The sequence below is a fragment of the Chrysochloris asiatica genome, unplaced genomic scaffold (genome assembly GCF_000296735.1).
Source record: "Chrysochloris asiatica unplaced genomic scaffold, ChrAsi1.0 scaffold00076, whole genome shotgun sequence".
NCBI lineage: Eukaryota > Metazoa > Chordata > Mammalia > Afrosoricida > Chrysochloridae > Chrysochloris > Chrysochloris asiatica.
This window is the reverse complement of record NW_006408594.1, coordinates 6,760,169-6,779,781: the sequence shown is the minus strand read 5'-3', so window position 1 is coordinate 6,779,781 and position 19,613 is coordinate 6,760,169. Positions and strand designations below refer to the sequence as shown.

Below are 19,613 nucleotides of genomic sequence, written 5' to 3'. Positions count from 1 at the left end.
ACATATACATACAATCAATTTCTAGACATACACACTATCTGCACCTGTACACACACACCCTATACATACATGAACACACACTACCTATATCTACACACACATACATACTATCTACATCTATACATACACATATACTAAATACACCTACACACACATACAATCTATATACATACATGTATACACACTATCTATACCTACACACATATATACTATCTACATGTATACATACACATATACTACCTACACCTACATATAATCTGTATCTACGCATATGTGCATACACACTATCTACATCTACACATGTATCCACTACCTACTTCTACACACATATATGCACACTATCTACACCTACACACACATACATACTAACTATATTTATTCATACACACATGATCTACATCTAGACACACACATACACACTTATTTATCTTTTCAATAGAACTGTGGGATAGAAAGGACCTGTTAGTTTTACTTTAAAGGTAAAGGAAATACAGAGAATGGTGATAAAATGAGAAAACCACCAGTCCTACCTAAAATCTTTCTAATCGTCTTTTCCCTATCTGGTTGCTCCAACATTTTCTATGAGCCTCCTTTCTGAAATGAGTTGCTAGAACATCTGTGACACAAAACTGCATCCAAAAGAATGAATGGTGGGATAATAAACATGGAAATGTTACAGTCAGCAAATGACAAAGGTTAGCATTAATGCCTGCTTGTGCGAGAGTCCTCAATAATGACTTTATTATTCTGGAACAAAATTTCATTTTTAAATGCTGTAAATGCTTTACAAGAGAGGTGCTTATACTCCAGTAAAAATGGTAATGTAGATAACTGAGAAATGAAAATAAAATAAGGCAGCTTTGCCTCAGGTAAAAGGAAGAAAAATAGCTGTTGATATTTTGGGACTTCCTAGTCTAAAACATAAAGGGAAGAGGTGAGAATAATGACCTCCCAGATTGCCCAGGTCTTAATTCCCAGAATATGCAAAAATGGCTTTGCAGATGTGATTAAATTTATGGTCTTGAGATGGAAAGATTAGCTGGGATTATTCGGGTGGGTCCAATGTAATCACAAACCAGAGACGGAGGCAGGGTGGCCAGATCGCTGCGATACGGCCTGAGAAAGATCTCACCAGCCAATGCAACCTTCGAAGATGAAAGGGGCTGCTGAGTGGATTCCGATGCACAACCACCCCACGTCACAGGGTGAGGCTGTCACGTCAACTGGAAGGGATTGTCAGCTCTTTCTTCTGCACAGCTGCTGCTATTGCTATCAAGTGCAGTCAAGTCAGTTCTGACTCATAGTGACCCGGTATAGGGTTTCCGAGTGGCTGGTGAGCTTGAACCACTGACCTTGTACTTCAAACCAACCTAGCAGCTTAGTGCATTTACCCGCAACTAACCCTATGCAGGATTACTACGGGTCGGAATCGACTCAATGGCACTTCTCAACAACAACAACAACCACCTTTTGTTTAACAGTAGAGCACTTAACCATTGGGCCAGCAAGGTTCCTTAATTATTCCTCAAACCAACTGTCATTGAGCAGACGTCAAGTCAAAGTGATCCTTATAAATATAAATATAAATCTTTACAGGAACAGTATCATCTTTCTCCGGCAAAGCAGCTGGTGGGTTTGAACCACTGACCTTGTAGTTAGCAGCCCAATACCTAGCCCACAGCACCACCTGAGGTCCCGAGAACCTACTAAAGGAACTCAGCCCTGAATTTGGGCCTAATGAGATGCAGTTTAGACTTCTGTCCGGAACTGTAGGATAATAAAATAACCCTGTATTCTTTTATGCTACAAACACCACCACATCTGAGGAAAATTGTTCCGAAGTAATATGGAGCTAACACAGAACTCTGAGAATTTTTAGTCCATAATTAGGAAAATGAGAAACAGAACCAGCATTTTTTAGAGTATTGCTCCTAGTTGGTTTTCTTTCATGTTGAAATTTTTAAAAGATGACTTCCCACAAGCCACCTTCATGTTTGCTCATCTATTACATGTATACGTTAGTTACTACAAGAATAGGAATGCAAAGAGTTCATTTTTTGGTAATCTAATGAATGTACTATTTCTTCACAAAAATTTAGTATTTTTTTAAATGTGCCAGGAATAATGTTGAGGCTCCTTGGATAGATTATCCAGGTTTAAACAGCTACCAATAGGAAAATTTGTCGCTGTTAAGTGATGTCGAGTAGCTTCTGACTTACAGAGAGCCTGTATAGAGTTTTCCAAGGTGGGTGAGTTTGAATCTCCGACCTTGTTGCTCAATCTGACCTTGAGGTGTAATGCTTTGTCCTATAGTGCCTCTCCAGGGCTCCATAGGAAAATGAGTTTATACCGAATTATCTTCTCATTTCTCATCATTCTTAGATATCTAGTTTACAGTAAGTTTGCACATTCTGATTTCTTGCTTTGAAACAAAAAAAAATAATAATGTATCACACTTTCTTTATAGTAGCTTCAAAATGACACAAAATATCTCAAATAGGGAAACATAATACCAGTGTGAATAAGAACAGTCACACTGAGACTCAATCTCAAGCTTTCAATAAATAACATATGAAATTGAAAGTATTTGTTATTTAAACTCTTGTAAATAAAAAGCAGATATACAAAAAGTAAACTTTTATTTTTAATTAAAGCAAACAACAACAACAAAATGATGCTGAGATCCTTTTGTCTACAGCAGCAGCACTACGCAACAGAAACACACAGTGGGCCACAGCTTATTTATAATTTTCTAGTGCCACATTAAGAAGGTAGAAAAGAACAGGTAAAATGGATTTTAATAATGTTATTTAATCTAATATCTACTGTGTATTATTACCATTTCAACATGGCACTATATAAAAACATTAATAAGAAAACCTTTTACATTCTTGCTTTTGGACTAAGTCCTTGACGAGTTTTGAGCTCAACCATATTCCAAGTGCTTACAGGGAAGGTCTATATGTTTTATTTCCCTACCCAAGTCCTTTTATGTTAATAACAAATATATCACTGGGACATTAGTGATTTGCCAGTTCTCTGATCTGCGTTTTGGAAACAGAAGACTGGTGTATGTTCATGAACTGTATGGTTGTCATTAAAGCCTCAATGATGGCAGCTATTTGATCACATGCCCTGACATCATTTAGAACCAAAGGTAGAGAGTTGCTGAGTAACTGTCCCCCTTTCAGTCTGGCCTCAGCTGCAATAAATACCAAGCAATAATATAAGCATTGTAAGAAACTATTTTTATTTGTGTAATCTTTGATTTTTTCCATCTCAGAAGAATGAGAAAGAAAAATTTACCATGTAACGTTTAAGGGAGAAATCAAAAGCAGACGGTTCTCCTGGGTGTGGCCAGAACACAGAAATTAAAACATAAATAAAAGAAAAAGAAAACTAAACCCCACAAAATGGTAACAAAAGAAAAATAAACTTAGCCCTTTGGAAATCCATGCACTGTTAATTCTGTTTTAAGCATAAAGAAAAACATTTCACTTCAGCATTACCTATCAAATATTACTGAAAATCACAAAGGTCTGCTTAATAATAATTAGGAAGAAACACTGTGACCATACTAAATCAATAAGCGTTTACTTTGCAGGAACTCAAAAGCCAGAGAAACAGGCAGGATTATAGCACACCATTTTTACTTTAGCATGGTAGCGCCATAGGATAAGCACTAAACTACGAAATACAAGGTCAGCAGTTCGAGTCCACCTGCCACTCCACAGGAGAAAGATGAGGCTTTTTGATCCTGCAAAGATTTAAAGACTCCAAACCCTGTACAGGGTTACTATGAATTGGAACCGATTCAATGGCACTTAACAACAACAACTTTCATTTACAATGCCTGTGGAAGCAGCTGCTCCTGATAGTATTTACTTCTTTAAATAAAAAGCAGATATACAGAAAGTATACTTTTACTTTTAATTAAAGAAAACAACAACAAAAAAATGATGCTTAGATCATTTTGTCTACAGCAGCAGCCGCCGATAACTTCTTTAAAACTCTACTGCCAACAACTTCTTTAAACCTGTTGAAGAGCAAAGATGTCAATCTGAGGACTAAAGTGTGTCTAACCCAATTCATGGTATTTTCAACTGTCTCACAGGCATGAAATGTGAAAGCTGGACAACGAATAAGGAAGGCCGGAGACAAACTGATGCCTTTGAATTAGGCTGCTGGTAAAGAGTACTAACTGTACCAGGGACTGCCTGCCACAGGACCAAACGACTCTGCCTTGGAGGAGGTACAACTGGAACGCTCCTTTGATGTGAGGATGCCAAGACTTCATCCTAAGTACTTTGGACAGGTTATCAGGAGGGACTAGTCCCTGGAAAAGGGACATCATACTTGGTAAAGAAAAGGGTCAGTAAAAAAGAGGGAGCCCCTCAATGAGAAGGACTGGCATGGTGGTTGCACCAATAGCAATCACTGTTCAAGAAGAGCTCATACATAGCAATGATTGCTGTACATGCGGTGGCTGAGTCAAAAGCGACTTGAAGGCGCCTAGCATTATTAACAGCAACTTGTGTATGATGAACAGGAATAGTGGCTTTATCTTCCCTACTGCCAGCCTGTACTTACACCCAACCTAAACCCAGAGTCCTCACATTCCAGAAACCCACTGGAGAGAAACTTCGCTAGAATAAGCACAGGGATAATTGTTGCTTTGCTCCAGGATGCAGCTCTCCAGTGGCACTGACTAACGAGATAAAGAGCAACTGTACACTCAGTATGGAGAATACACGCCTCTTCTAGGGACAACTATCCTATCAAAAAGATTGTCATGAGAGCTAGTAGAAAAATAAACACTTGACTTTGTCTATTTCTTTATCAGACTGTTAGCTTGATAATGGTCACAAACCGCTGTGGGTCTGGGTCACAATGTACGGGATGGTGAGAAGTCGGAAGTTCAACACTAGAATGAGTTTTTGTGCATGCTCACGAATACTGGGTGGTTGAGTCAGGTGACTACTATTTAGGGCTCTGTTTCAGATCCCATAGGAGCTAAAGGACTGGAATAAACACCAGGGATTATTAACAATGGTTGATACTCTTTAGTGAACTTGTTTTGCTTCTGTTGTTCATTAAGTATTGTGCTGTAACCTTATGATGTTGTTGTTATGTGCCGTGGAGTCGGTTCCGACTCATAGCGACCCTGTACAGGGTTTCCGAGGCTGTAAATCTTTACGGAAGCAGAAAGCCTCATCTTTCTCCCGCAGAACAGCTGGTAGTTTCGAATTGCTGACCCTGAGGTTTGCAGCCCGATTCGGAACCACTACGCTACCAGAGCTCCTTATAAAGGTATTTAAATAGGTGATTCTCAAAAACAATTCCTCAAATGATGTATAAGGAGAATGACAATTATAATTTATTGTTGAAACCGGGACACTCTGATGGAGAAAGGGGACATTATTAGTAATTATGCCAATAAGCACAAATGAGGACTTACCCTGGACAGACAGAGAGGCATTGGCAACAGAACTTAGAACCTATCTTATTATGTGTGTTAATACTTCTCTGTAACTAGTGAGAGAGATCCTGGAGATTCAATGAAGTTAAATGCATTCCTATATATTTCTCTAGACTCCACTTGAATAAACGAGTTCAATTTTTGACAGGGGCATCGTTTCTCGTCATAGTCTAATTGTACCTTTTCAAAAGGATAGTGTACCTTTGTTTCCGTTAATTACAGAAAATAAGACACAACTGACGCTTTTCTCTGTGTGTGTCTGTTTTTCACAAAGAAATAAGGAATAAAAAGATTTTAAGTCAAATGAAATCCTTTAAGTATATATGCAGGTATGCGTGTACATGTGTATAAGACCTCTTCATTCCATGATCTAGGCAAGCCACAATGCACAACATGAAAGCCCAGAAGAAAAGAATTATCTACTTTCTGGTACAGCTTTACTCTCTGGGACACTAGTCCACATAACACTTATGTTTTCAAATGGGTACAATCTAGCTAAATGCTGCTTTACATGTAAGCACTGCTTATCTTGAACTATTTTGCAGCTAGTTTTTAATTTCTGTTACCTAAATAAATAAGTCAATGAAGGTAATTTCTGAACAGAGAAACACTCTGTTTAAAAGCCTTGTTGTTGTTAAGTGTTGTCGAGTCAGTTCCGACTCATAGTGACCCTGTATAGGGTTTCTGAGGAGTGGCTAGTGAGCTTGAACAGCCAACCTTGTGGTTCAAACTGACCTTGCAGTCTAGTGCATTAACCTGCAGTGCCACATCAGGGCTCCTTAATAGCTTTAGCAACTCTTAACTAAACAGAACCACATAGGTCTCCCTTTTCTTTAGTTCCTTTCAAGACACGTGGTAATTTTACAGTCAAACCTCAACTATAAAAGAAATGAGAAACTAAACTTAATTCACAAAAAGAAAAGTATTCATTAATTTATCTTAGGTGAATCCCAGAAAAGATATCTATGGGTTTGATGCCAAAATCAGCCTCTATTATTAATGAGCCACAGAATAGTTCAGGGAACCCATTCCAGCAAAGGACTGTAACAGTTGATTCGGGCAAAGGACAAAGACAAGGTCCAGGGAAGTTCTGAAAACATTCACCACCCAGCACTAGTCTGTGGACCCTTTTAGCAGCCCGAAGCTAAAAAGGGGTCTTAAGGGCAAAGCTTCAGGCCAGGCGGCAGATCTGCTCTTAAGATTCCCCAAGGAAAAGAGGAAGCTCCTGTCACTATTTAAAATGAAAATTTGGGGTGGGGTGGGGAAACTGGGACAACTGGATCAGGTAAGTTTAAATTGCTGAGAGTACGCAAATTCTTTAAGTCAATGAAAAAAGCCTTAATAAAGATCAATTTCCTTTGCTTCACAGTAACTCAATCTAATTTTTTTTACTGGTAAGGAAATCGCAATGCCTGATGAAATTACATTGAGCATTCTGTTGTTAAGAGTAGTTAAAAGTATTAAAATATCAAAAATATTAAGTGCATACACTTAAAACAAAAAATATTTACATTGCTCCTTGATAAACCATATGAACAAATGGCATTCACGCATTTATTTTACATTCATGGGCTTCCCATCGCTAAGCCATCGGCATCTTCCACTTTGCAGCTAAGGTCACAAAAAATGAAAGCAAACTATACAACAAAGGAACTAAACAATAAGTCATTTTATCAGTTGCAGTTTAAATATATTGCACTTTAAGAATACTTACCAATCTTAGTGATGAAGAAAGCTCTGTCTAGGCATATTAACCTTTTGTTTTTAACTGAAAACTGGAAGCTTAGAGTGTAATTACCTCTTTAAGACTTAGTTAATAAAAAAACTATCGTAGTCAGAATTAAACATTTTAGCGTTGACACCTTCTTTAGGGAAAGGGAATCGTGAGCAGGAGCATGACAAGAGCATAAACATTTGCATCAGTCCAGATGGGGCAGGTGGCAGATACAACATTGCAGATACAGGCTCCCCATTCCCAAAGGAGGGTAAATTTCGAGTAGGAAACTGAAGAGAGGCAAATATTAATCCATTGATTAGCTTTACTTAGCTGTTCTCAAATGATATTCTTAGGAGATTAAAACAGCCAAGAGCTGTTTTCACAGTTCAGCAGATATGACCCAATGAAAAGTAATTCAAATATAACTTCAACGTAAAAGTTGACGTAGACCCGAACAGAGCAAGGTAAGTATTTACAGGCTCAGATGCGGCTGACTGCTTCGGTCGGGTGTGTCTCCTTTGTTGAGGAGGAAGAATTCTTTCAAATAAAATGACCCGCAATTCATTTCATCAAAAAAAAAATTTTTTTTCTCACAATACCAGTCCCTCATTCCTAAAAACACCGTGGCTTTTGTTAGTACATAAAAATTCTAAATAAGATAGACTGGGAATTTTAAACAAAGAAAACAAATTAATAGAGGAAAACAAATTCTGATTTAGAAAAATTTTAGTTCTCCTATAGAATACCTTTAGAAGAGGATAAAGACAGAAAATTGGACACCTTTACTTTCATCCTTATGCAAAAAACCTCACTGTATCCTAGAGCTTCTCAGTCTGGACATGTAACTTCAAGGAAGAAACGGGCTGAATTCTGTCTGAGTCTCTAGTCATCTTATTTAGTCGTCAGACTAAATAGCCTGGTGTGGTGCTATAGGATAAGTAATGAACTTTGAACCACAAGGTTGGCAGGTCAAACCCACCAGCTGCCCCTTGGAAACTCTGTAGAGGGTTGCTATGAACTGGAATTGACTTGACAGCACTTAACAACAACAAAATTTATACAAGAGAGATAGCAAATTGACTGAATAGCTGAAATATTACATTTGTTCATTTTGAAGTTTGAGTTTAAAAAATGGAATTGTTCTGATAGAATTTTGAACAGTATTTTACTTTTTCCAGTCCTCTTTTCTACCTTTCAAAATACGGAAACCTAGGCTCACCGCAGGTCTGAGAAAGGACTGGTATCACCTGCATCTTCTCTTCCCCCTTATCACCACCTTCCCCCTTACAATGTCTCTTGTTCCTGGTTCTCCCAATGATGCACGTATTAGGATAAGGCTGGGCCCTGTGACATTTTAGACACAATCACATCCAAGCTAGATACGTTTTGAAGGCTTATAAAACAGATTATGTGCTCTTTCTGAATATTTATTGTTTAAGGTCCAACTAAACAGGAGTCAGGCAGAGAGAATACTGCAATGGAACTTACCTTAGAACCACGTTCATTAAAGATTATTTCTACATCTAGGATTTTGCCAAACTGCTGCAGAGACAAAACAAAAACATTGATTTATAGTTGCTATATTACGGAAGGCGGTTTTTCTTCTCTCTTTTAATTTATACAAACAATATTTTTTATGCAAAAATTAGAAAAAACGAGATACACAAAAAGGAGAAGGGGAAACAAAGATCATCTGCAACCCCAACATCTTATCATTTTGTACCCAGCCTTCTTCTGTTTCCTTAACTAAATCTACCTCCCTACTGAAGAGCCTTGGTGTGGCATTGTACAATAAGCACTGAACTGGTGACCACAATGCCAGCAGTTCAAATCGACCAGTTGCTCTCAGAAACTCTATACGGGGTCACTGTAAGTTGGAATCAACTTGATGCCACACAACAACCAATATATCAGATATTCCACATGTTTTATAACTTTTTTTTTTAAAACTTATATCATGAACAACGTTCTAACTCAGTAAACATACGAGTATATTTCTGTTATTTTTTTTCTGCAGGCTTCATGCTAGCCCACCATATAGAATTATTTTCAGACACTAAGATGATTCCATTTTTTTGGCCACTTTAATATTTCTGCAATCAACACAAAAATTATTTTTAATAACAAATTTGCTTTGTTGTTGTTAAGTGCCATCAAGTCGGTTCCGACTCATAGCGACCCTGTACATGGTTTCCGAGGCTGTAAATCTTTACGGAAGCAGAAAGCGTCATCTTTCTCCTGCGGAGCAGCTGGTAGTTTCAAACTGCTGACCTTGCAGTTCGCAGCCTGATTCAAATTTGCTTAGTAATTTTAAAACTATTTTAACATTTGGAAAAATAATGAAGATAAAGATACAAAGAAGATCTAAACTACTGTTATGCAGATCCACAGAAAATTAGAGGGTCAGTCACAAAACAGCTATTATTAGCAGAGAAGGTATCTATATAAAGTGACAAAACGGTCGAAAACTTGCAGTGAATTACGATTATATATGCTAAATTTCCAGGTCTCTTTCTGGTTCACACTCTCCTCTGCATATTGGACTCAGGCCCAATGATCTACTTCTCTTGGACTTCAGAGTTTGGGAAAAGTGAAAAAATGAAAGCGATAAAGCACAAAGACCAAGCATACAGTCTCAGTGGTTTGAACCATTACTGTCCCTATTAAAAACAGGGGCTGAGAGTGTTCTAACTTTCTACAGTAAGGCTTCAGTTTTATGATTTAATAAAACAAATTAGAAAAATCAAGAAACAAAAAAGGTATCTTATTCGATTTCCCTGCCGCCTATAAAACTAAGATCTGTCTAGCGCTCCAGAGTTCATTTTCTTTTACATTTTCCACGGAAGCCTTACAACAGCCTTCTGGGGAAGGGATGTCCTTTCTTTGACAGTCAAGGAAAATGAGGCTGAAAGAGGCTATGTGTCAACTTCACAGAGCTCAAAAAAAGGGGAGCATAAAATCTATGCCTTTAACCAATGTTGCAACGCCCTTTATGGGTACCAATCACAAGGAAGAACACAGAACCACCAGGTATTCCCAGCAAAGAAAACGTTCTTTCTTTTGCACTGTGTGCCTTATGGCAGTGCATTACAAGCTGGGTTGCTAACTGCAAGGTCAGTAGTTCTAAGCTACCAGCCACTCCTCGGGAGAAAGAGGAGGCATGCTGCTTCCAGGGAAGATTTACAGCCTCAGAAACCCTACACAGAATCACTATGAGTTGGGATCCACTCAGAGGCATACAGTCACCACCACCACCACCATAATCACTGCAGTGGTAGCTTTTCAACACACACCACTTTCCTGACTCAAGAAAATACTTGTGAGTGAAGAGAATGTATGCCATTTTCACAGACCTAAAAGTAAAGACTCCGTAGGATCCCAGACGAGTCAGTAAAGACTAATATACTATGATCCCAGGAAGTTTCTTTAGTTGTACAGATGAAGACTCGGTGGTTACCATTTTTCCATGTACAAGCTCTCGAAGAACACTATGAAATTTCTACCGTGGCCTTCTCTTCGGTGTGGAAAGCATACCCAGGTAGTCAGCTGGAGATGACAGAATTTTATTCTAGTGTCTTGTCACCAACCAAGATTTCAAAATGATATTTGTTTTCCTAGCAAAGTTCAGGCAGTTTTCCGAATGATTTTTTTTTTTTTTTTTAACGATTCATTATTAGCTCTAGATCAGGGTCAAGTTAAGAATTTGATTAAAATTAAAATAGACTACAATACACAGGCCCATAAAAAAAATAAAACTCACTGCCTAAAAGCCTGGCACGTTTCCAAACTTAAATCCTTACTATAACATTTTCTGTTTTCAAGGCAGTAATTTACAGATGAAGTGCACACAGCTATGGGAGCACATCCACCCTCTAACAAACAAACCCTTCAGAAATCAGGTAGATACACTATTGAGTATGAGCCCAGAAGTGAAAGTAAACTGTGATGTACTGATACCAGGTGTCCTCTAGTTCCACTCAGTAACCCTCAGCACAACAGACGGAAACACTGCTCAGCCCTGCATGCCATCCTCACAATTGCTACACTTGACCCACTGCTGCTGTCACTGTGCCAATCCATTTCGTTGGGGGTTTCCACCTTATTTGGCGTCCCTCCACTTTACCTAGCATAATGTTATCCAGAGATGGGTCCCTCTGATAATATGTCCAAAGCTTAATAATTTGAGAAATATGATGAGATTCAAAGTCTCGCCATCCTGGCTTACAAGGAGTATTCTGGTTGTACTTCTTCTGACACAGTCCATAGTACTTTCAATTCTCCAGAACCATAACTCATATACATCAATTCTTCCACAGTCTTCCTTATTCATTGTGAGGTTACTGAAAATACCAAGGTGCCCCTTAGTCCTCAAACTGACATCTTGCTCTTGAACACTTTAAAGAGGTCTTGAACAGCAGATTTGCCTAATGCAGGATGTCTGCTCTTTCAATGGGTGTTCATAGTGGATACAAGCAAAATGAAGTCTCTGACAACTTCAATCTTTTTTCGATTTATATTAATGTTATTTATTGGTCCAGTGGTGAGGATTTTTGCTTTCTTTACAATGGGTGCAATCTAAATTGAAATCTTTGATCTACATCAGTTTAGTATTTTAAATTCTCTTCACTTTCAGCAAGAAAAAATATCTCCCCTGCATATTGCAGCTTGTTAATGAGTCTTCCTCTAATCCTGATGCCACACTCTTCTTCATATAATTCAGCTTCTCAGATGACTTGCTGAGCATACAGACTGAATTTATATGGTGAAAGAAAACAACCCTGGTGTCCATCTTTTCCTGATTCTAACCATTCAGTACAGATTCCTCATGAACCTAGAATATTCATTCTTCCTAATGTTATACACAGTTTGCCACGATCCATAGTTGAAAGCCTTTGTAAACATCTTTTGGTATTCTCTGTTTTCAGCTAAGATCTATATAATGTCAACAATGACATTCCTCATTCCACATCCTTGGCTGAATTTGGTTTAAACCTCTGGACTGTTGGAGCTCTTTTTTAATTCTCTTCAGTAAAATGTTGCTTATATGATATATTAATGATATTGTCAGATGATTTCTGCATTCTACTGGATCACCTCTCTTTGGAATGGGCACAATTATGGCCCTCTTCCACTAGGCTGGCCAGGAAGCTGTGTTCCAAATTTCTTGGCTTAGATGGGTAAGTTACTAAAGTGCTGCATCAGTTTATTGAAAGATTTCTATTTATATTCTGTCAATTCTACAATGCAATCTCCAGCATCGTTTCTATCAAGGCCATATTTTCCAAAGACTGACCCTGCCTCTTTTTTTCCAATCTTTGCATTCCAATCATCAGTATTGTTGTTAAGTATCGTTGAGTCGATTCTGACCCATAGAGACACTGTACAGGGTTTCCGATGCTGTAAGTCTTTACGGGAGTAGAAAGCCTCATCTTTCTCCTGCGGAACAGCTGGTAGTTTTGAACTACTGACCTTGCAGTTCGCAGCCCGATTCGTAACCACTACGCTAGCAGAACTCCATCAATAAATCTTGACTGAATGTTTGATCAGTTTCAAACTGAAGAACTTGATAGAATACTTCAATTTCATATCATTGGCTTTAGTGGTTGGTGCGTGAATTGGAATAATAGCGGTCTTACCTGGTCTTCTTTCTTGTTGTTGTTAGGTATCGTCGAGTCAGTACCGACTTTATGCACAGTGGAATGAAACACTGCCCGATCCTGGGCCAACCTCAGTATTGTTGCCACATTTGAGTCTATCGATGCTGCTACTTTGTCAATCCATCTCGTTGGGGGTCTTCCTCTTTTTCTCTGACCCTCCACCTTACCAAACATATCCTCTCTAGCAACTGGTCCCTCTTGACAATATGTCCGAAGTATGAGAGACAAAGTTTGGACATCTTGGCCTCCAAGGAGCACTCTTGCTGCATTTCTTCCAACACGGATCTATTGGTTCTTTTGGCAGCCCATGGCACTTTCAATAAATATCCTATCACACACAGTATTGCATTTCAAGATAGATCTTGACATGTTCTTTTTGATGATGAATGCTACACCACTCCTCTTGTATTTTTCATTCCCAGCATAGTAAACCATGTGATTATCTGATTCAAAATGGTCAATACCTGTTCATTTCAGCACAAGAGTGTCCAGGGATCTTTATGTGCTCCAATCTGTTTTTATACAACTTCCATTTTTTCCTAGATTCATACTTCGTACATTCCATGTTCTGATTGATCATTCGTGGATGCTTACAACTGTTTTTCCTTGTTATGAGTTGTGCCCTATCAGCAAATGAAGGGCGCAAACACTTTTACCTCATTTGCATTATCACAGTCAACTCTTCCCCAGTCATAGTTTAAGTGCTTTCCAACCTGCGGGGTTCTAGTTCAGCACTGTATCTGACAATATTCTGGTACTATTCATAGTGTTTTATTTTCCAGCACTGTATTTGGAATGTTCTGGTACTATTCCTAAGATTTTCAGTGGTAGTGTGGCACTGTGGGCTAATGCGTCAGACTGCAAAGTTGTTTGAACTGCAAGGTGGGTGGTTCAAGCTCACCAGCTGCTCCTTGGAAATCCTATACAGGGTCGCTGTGGGTCAGAATAGAGTCGACGGCACTTCACAACAAGAAGACGCAGTCAGAAGTAATCTGCCTCTCCTTCTTCCTAGTCTGTCTTAGTCTGGAAGCACTTGTCCATCATAGGTCACTCTGTGTTTCAAACACTGGTGCCATAACTTCTAGCACTGCAGCATCATTTAAGCCACCATAGTCTGACAAACTAGAAAATGGGTGGTGGCTTTTAAAGAAGATATTACCTAATTCATAACACTCTGAAAAGCAGGAATTACAATTCTTGTTTTTAAGAAATGAAATTCAAGTTCAAAGATGCTAAATCAATTTCCTTAGATCACATAAACAGAATGTGATCCCTGGCTCTTTGATGCTCAAGTTAATACATTTTCCACTTCAATGGACTACTTCAAAATCTTTATTCTCTCCTTGTACTTTTTCTCAGACACTGCAAAACGTCCAGGATGATACAGTACGGGTGCATCCCTGAACTCTGTTCTTCTGCTCCTGTGGTTGAGTTTGATGAGAAGGCAGTATGACCCTGACCTTATATAGAAGGTCAGAAGCAACAACTAAGAAAGTGACAGGGGTAATATACAGTGGGCCCACACCGATGTGCACATGAGAATCTGGGGAATCTTGTAAAAATACCCAAGCCCAGGGAATACTTCATATCAGTTAAGTCACAATGTTTGGGTGGACGACACCGGCACTAGCATTATTAAGCACCCCTTGAGGTGATTTCCGATGTTCAGACAAGTGTAGGACTCATTACTCTAAAAAAAAAAAAAAAAAAATGTATGCTTGCTCTTTCGGGTGACACTAAGGATGTTATCAATTGCTCCCTAAGTTTCACGTGACAGTAGGGTAAGCAGCTCTTCCTGGCTTTAACCCTGAAAGTCCCACATCTCAAAAAACCAGAGTCCCTGGGAAACAGGATACAAGGTCACCCTCTATGTGTGAGGACCTCAAAGGCCAATGTATCGATTAGACGGAGAGATAGAAGAGCTTTCAAAAGACTGATGAGAATAATAGTGATATACCAGCGGAGCTCTTTCAATCTATTTGGTGCTTTGATCCTAAAGAACTAATGGCTGATAACACAGTTCATGGATTAAATTATATTTCAACTGTAAAATGCAGAAGAAGACTTCAGCGACTTACCCCAAACATCTGTCGGAGGTCAGGGTCCCGGAAGCGGAAAGGAATATTAGAGACATGCAGTCGCTTAGGGGTAGATTTACTCTCTGAGTTGTCACTACTTTGTGTCTGTGACTGCTGGCCATCTGTCTGTGCTCCCCCTTCTGTCTGCTAAGCAAAGAAATAAACAGCAATGAATGAAAAAGAAATGTAATTAATTACTTCACAACAATTATGTATAGCAATTAAAGTCCTCCTTCACCCCAACCATTCTCAAACAGGGTGTCTTTAAAAAGCAAAATTATAGGTGTCCCTTCAAAGAGACAAAACAAAAACAAAGATGTCATCTATGTTCAAACTGCTATAATCTACAAATACAACTTAGGTCTTTTAACTAGAAGTACATCAGCAAAACGGGAGACAAAGGGCACAGATACACTAAGGAGAACTGAAAGACATTCTTCTTAGACTCTTACTAGAACTTTCTATTTTTGAAATCATTCTCTTTTGAACATGAAAAAAGTCCATTACACCTACTTATAGAAATAGCTGGTTTTGGTTTATCATGTTCTCTTCAAGAAACGAAATCTAGAGATTATTTTGTGCTTCATTCTATTAATTCCAAAGTTTATGTATGACTACTAGGTTGCCAACATCTTATAATGATATTTATGAAGAATAGGCAGCTAGTGACAACTAGCAGTGTGTTTGAAAAGTGAAGCAACTTCTTACCCTGAAACGAATATCTACTCTCAACAATCCATCAACCCTGCTAACTTAAGCTTCTGTACCCCAGAGTAAACTTGTGTTTCACCTCAGAAACTAACAGTGGAAAGGCAAAGGTTTTCAAGGACCTTTGGTAATCTCTTTATACAATATACAAATGTTAGGGGCGTGTATGGTGGTGTTGTTATGTGCTGTGGTGTTGGTTCCAACTCAGCGACCCTATACAGGGTTTCCGAAGCTGTAAATCTTTACGGGAGCAGAACGCCTCATCTTTCTCCCGTGGAACAGCTGGTAGTTTCGAACTGCTGACTCTGAGGTTAGCAGCCCGATTTGTAATCACTACGCTACCAGAGCTCCTTAAGGGTGTGTATACTGTACTGAAATTGTATGAGGTAGTGGGGATGTAGATTCTTAAACATGAATCTCTTTTATAGCATCCCAGACTTCAGACATATTGTCAGGAGGGACCAGTTGCCAGAGAAGGATATCATGTTTGGTAAGGTGGAGGGTCAGAGAAAAAAAGAGAACGACCCCCCCCCCACCCCGCCCCCCAAAGAGATGGATTGGTCAAGTGGCAGCATCGATGGACTCAAATGTGGCAACAGTAGTGAGGTTGGCCCAGGATTGGGCAGTGTTTCGTTCTGCTGTACATAAGGTCGCTATGAGTCGGTGCTGACTCGATGGCACCTAACAACAACAACAACAGACATATATTAACCTTATTTTCCCTTCTACATCCTCCAAAAAACTGGCTATGTGATAAAGATTTCTGACAAATACTTAACAGGTGTGACACACTCTAGGCATGCAAAAAGACATTTATTTTGCAGTATTCATCTGGCAGTTTAAAGCCCTTATGTTTTCATCATTCCCTATGAAGTACGTGCCAAACTGAATGGCTTGCAACCAACATCCTTCTAAATGAACATCCTTCTTAAACGCGCATTCTTCTAAATGCACATCCTTCTTAAACAGGAGTGGAACCTGCCGTTCTTGTCATCTCGATGGAGACAGAATGGACCTAACAGATTCGTGATCCAATGTTCCGGTTAAAAGCAATGGGATCAGAGGTATTTCTGGCTCAGAGATGCTAGCAATCATCTTGAAGAGAAATTTGAGGCTAAAATATAAAGGACAATCAGCAGTAAACTCCAAATGAATACCAGTTCTCAAACGTCAATCTAAGTGATGGCAGTATTTTACTTCATTCCCTTCAGGCAGTACAGATGGCCTAAATGGGCAATGACACATGTGATAGACAGTTAGCAGAAAAGGGACAAGCTATGAAGAAATGTTCGGCAAAAGTGTAAGGTTTTCACTCATCAATCTGAGCACAAAGCAGACTAAACAAGACACACTGCACTCAAAGAGGAAACTCACTAAGTTACTCAAATTGCAGCATGGACAACATGCAGTCAAGGCAATCAACACCAATTACAGCAAAGGCGCTTTCAAGCACCTTCAAACTTGTCGCTTCAATCTCACAGCTGGATCCCAGAAAAATCGCTTCAATAAATTTGAAAACCATATCAGATCTGCAGGAGGACAGTGTACCACACCCTGAGAAAGCCACAAAAGGTGGGCTTCTGCAAGCTTCAAACTACAGTTTTATGAAAGTCTCAGTAGTCCATGAAACCTCCAACAGTGTATGTGAGGCGGAAGGATAAACGGGCCCTTCAAGAGTCCAGCCCAAAGGTGCTGTTGAGAATTCTTTGTCACCCTGAAGATGTAGTTTAAGAAGGTCAGAAGCCAGCTTGGTTGATTTTTCACCCCAGTAATGAATACTTAAAAAATTTTAACTTAACATCTTTAGTTAAGGGAGACTTGACACATGGAAAATGTGAACTATCATCACAAAAGTAAATACACTCATGTAGCCATTAGATTAGAACAAGAACTAGGCCCCCGTCACCAACCAAAAACATCAACATTATCCTGATTCTAACTCCAACTCATTAGCAGGCAATTCTACAGTATGTATTTTTTTGAGTACATACTGTACACAAAACATATTTTTTTCTTTCACACATTATATTTGTATAATACACACACATGCTGTAATTCATCAATTCTTGTTCCACTGTATAAACATACAGAATTTATTCCAGCAGTCTGTGGGGTTTGGCTATGAGCACTATTACACGGGCCTTCAAAAAGTTCATGGACAAATGGAATTGAAAGACAAAGAGAATTTTCCACCATCTTGTTGACACATCCTCATATTCCTATGAAGAGTCTTGTTACATGCTATTGTTGTGAACAATAGCAGATATCTCTGTTGGGTCTCTGTGAATCAAGAAGTGGGCTTCCTGGGTCAAGAAAACATATATGTTCAATCTTTATAGACACGGCCATTTTTCCAAAAGGCTGTTCTAACTTAAACTCCCACCAAGTGTGTACACGGATTCTAACAGCAGTCACTGCTATTTTAACTAATCTTGGTGTTAAGTGCCTCTGAGTTGGTTTTGACTCACATCGACTGTCTAGGGTTTCCAAGGAGTGGCTGGTGGGTTTGAACTGACGATCTTGCAGTTAGCAGTCCAATGCTTATCCTACAGCGCCACACCAGGATACCTTAAAACTCTGTTGTTAAGTTCCTTCGAGTTGGGTCCGACTCATAGTGACACTGTCTAGGGTTTCCAAGGAGCGGCGGGTGAATTTGAACTGCCAACCTTGCGGTTCAAACTGACCTTGAAGTCCAGCGCATTAACCCTCAGTGCCACACCAGGACTATCACCACAACTATTTTAGTGGGAGGTAAAAGAGTCCCGGAGTGGTACAAATGGTTGAATGCCTGGCTACTAGTCAAATGGGTGACAATTCAAACCTATACATGGTCCTAAAAGATAGGCTTGGTGATCTGCTACCAAAAGGTCACAACCTTGAAAAGCCTAGGGAGCAATTCTACTCTGCACATACAGCTCACCCTGAGTTAGAAAACACGCAACAGAAACTCCTACCAAGTGGGAAGTGGTGGTATCATATTACAATTTTAGTTTGCATTACACTGATGACTAATGAGAAACCCTGATACACAGTGATTAAAACACTCAGCCACACTGAAAGGTCAACAGTTCAAACCCACCAGTTGCTCTTACACAGAAAGCTGTGGCAGTCTGTTTCTCTACAGGGGGTACAGCCTTGGATTCCCTGTGGGCAGTTCTGCGCTACCTTAGGGGACTCAGGGTTGACTTAACGGCAATAGGTTTGGTTGTGATGGGTTATGAAGTTAACCATCTTTTCATCTGGATATTTTGTGCTCCTCTTTTGAGAAATGCCCATGTAAATTAAATCCTTGGCCCATTTTCAGGGAGAATGACTGTTTTTTGATTGTAGCTTTAAAAAATATAAATTTTTGATGAGTTCTTGTATGGATTCATTACAAAGTATCTTCTTTGCAGTCAAATCCTCAGATTTTGAACATAAACTTGTCTGTTGTTGTTGTTAAGTGCCGTCGAGTCAGTTCTGACCCACAGCGACCCTGCACCAGGTTTCCGAGGCTGTAAATTTTTAGGGGAGCAGAAAGTCTCATCTTTCTCCTGCGGAGCAGCTGGTAGTTAAACGTGTCTGGGTGTGTCTTTAATGAAAACTGGGATACCAGGGTTGGTCATGACCAAACCCAAACCAAGGAAAACAGGAAGGGGACCAGAACCAATCTTGCAAGTTTTCCTAATCTGTAATAGTGTACATCGATTCCAACGGAGTCCTGGTGTAATGCTGTAGGATAAGCGCTAACTGCAAGGTCAGCAGTTCAAACCTACCAGTCACTACTCAGAAACCCTATGCAGGGTCCCTCTGAGTCCGAATTGACTTGACAGCACTTAACAATGGCAGCGTTTTCAATTTGCTGCTGTTATTTTAAAGCTAACAGCTTAAAATTTTTAAGGTCTTCCTCTTTTTCTCTGACCCTCCACCCTACCCAGCATGACATCCTTCTCCAACGATTGTTTCCTCCGGACTACATGTCCAAAGTAGGAGAG

General features: G+C 39.4%; 1 protein-coding gene across 1 annotated transcript in view; it reads right to left on the bottom strand.

The window, feature by feature from the left end:
- RBFOX2 (RNA binding protein, fox-1 homolog (C. elegans) 2) overlaps nucleotides 1-19,613 on the bottom strand; it is a 373,260-nt gene that overhangs the window by 29,585 nt on the left and 324,062 nt on the right. The window contains 2 exon segments of the mRNA XM_006865227.1: nucleotides 8,685-8,738; nucleotides 14,932-15,078. Coding sequence (XP_006865289.1) covers nucleotides 8,685-8,738; nucleotides 14,932-15,078 — 201 coding nt within the window.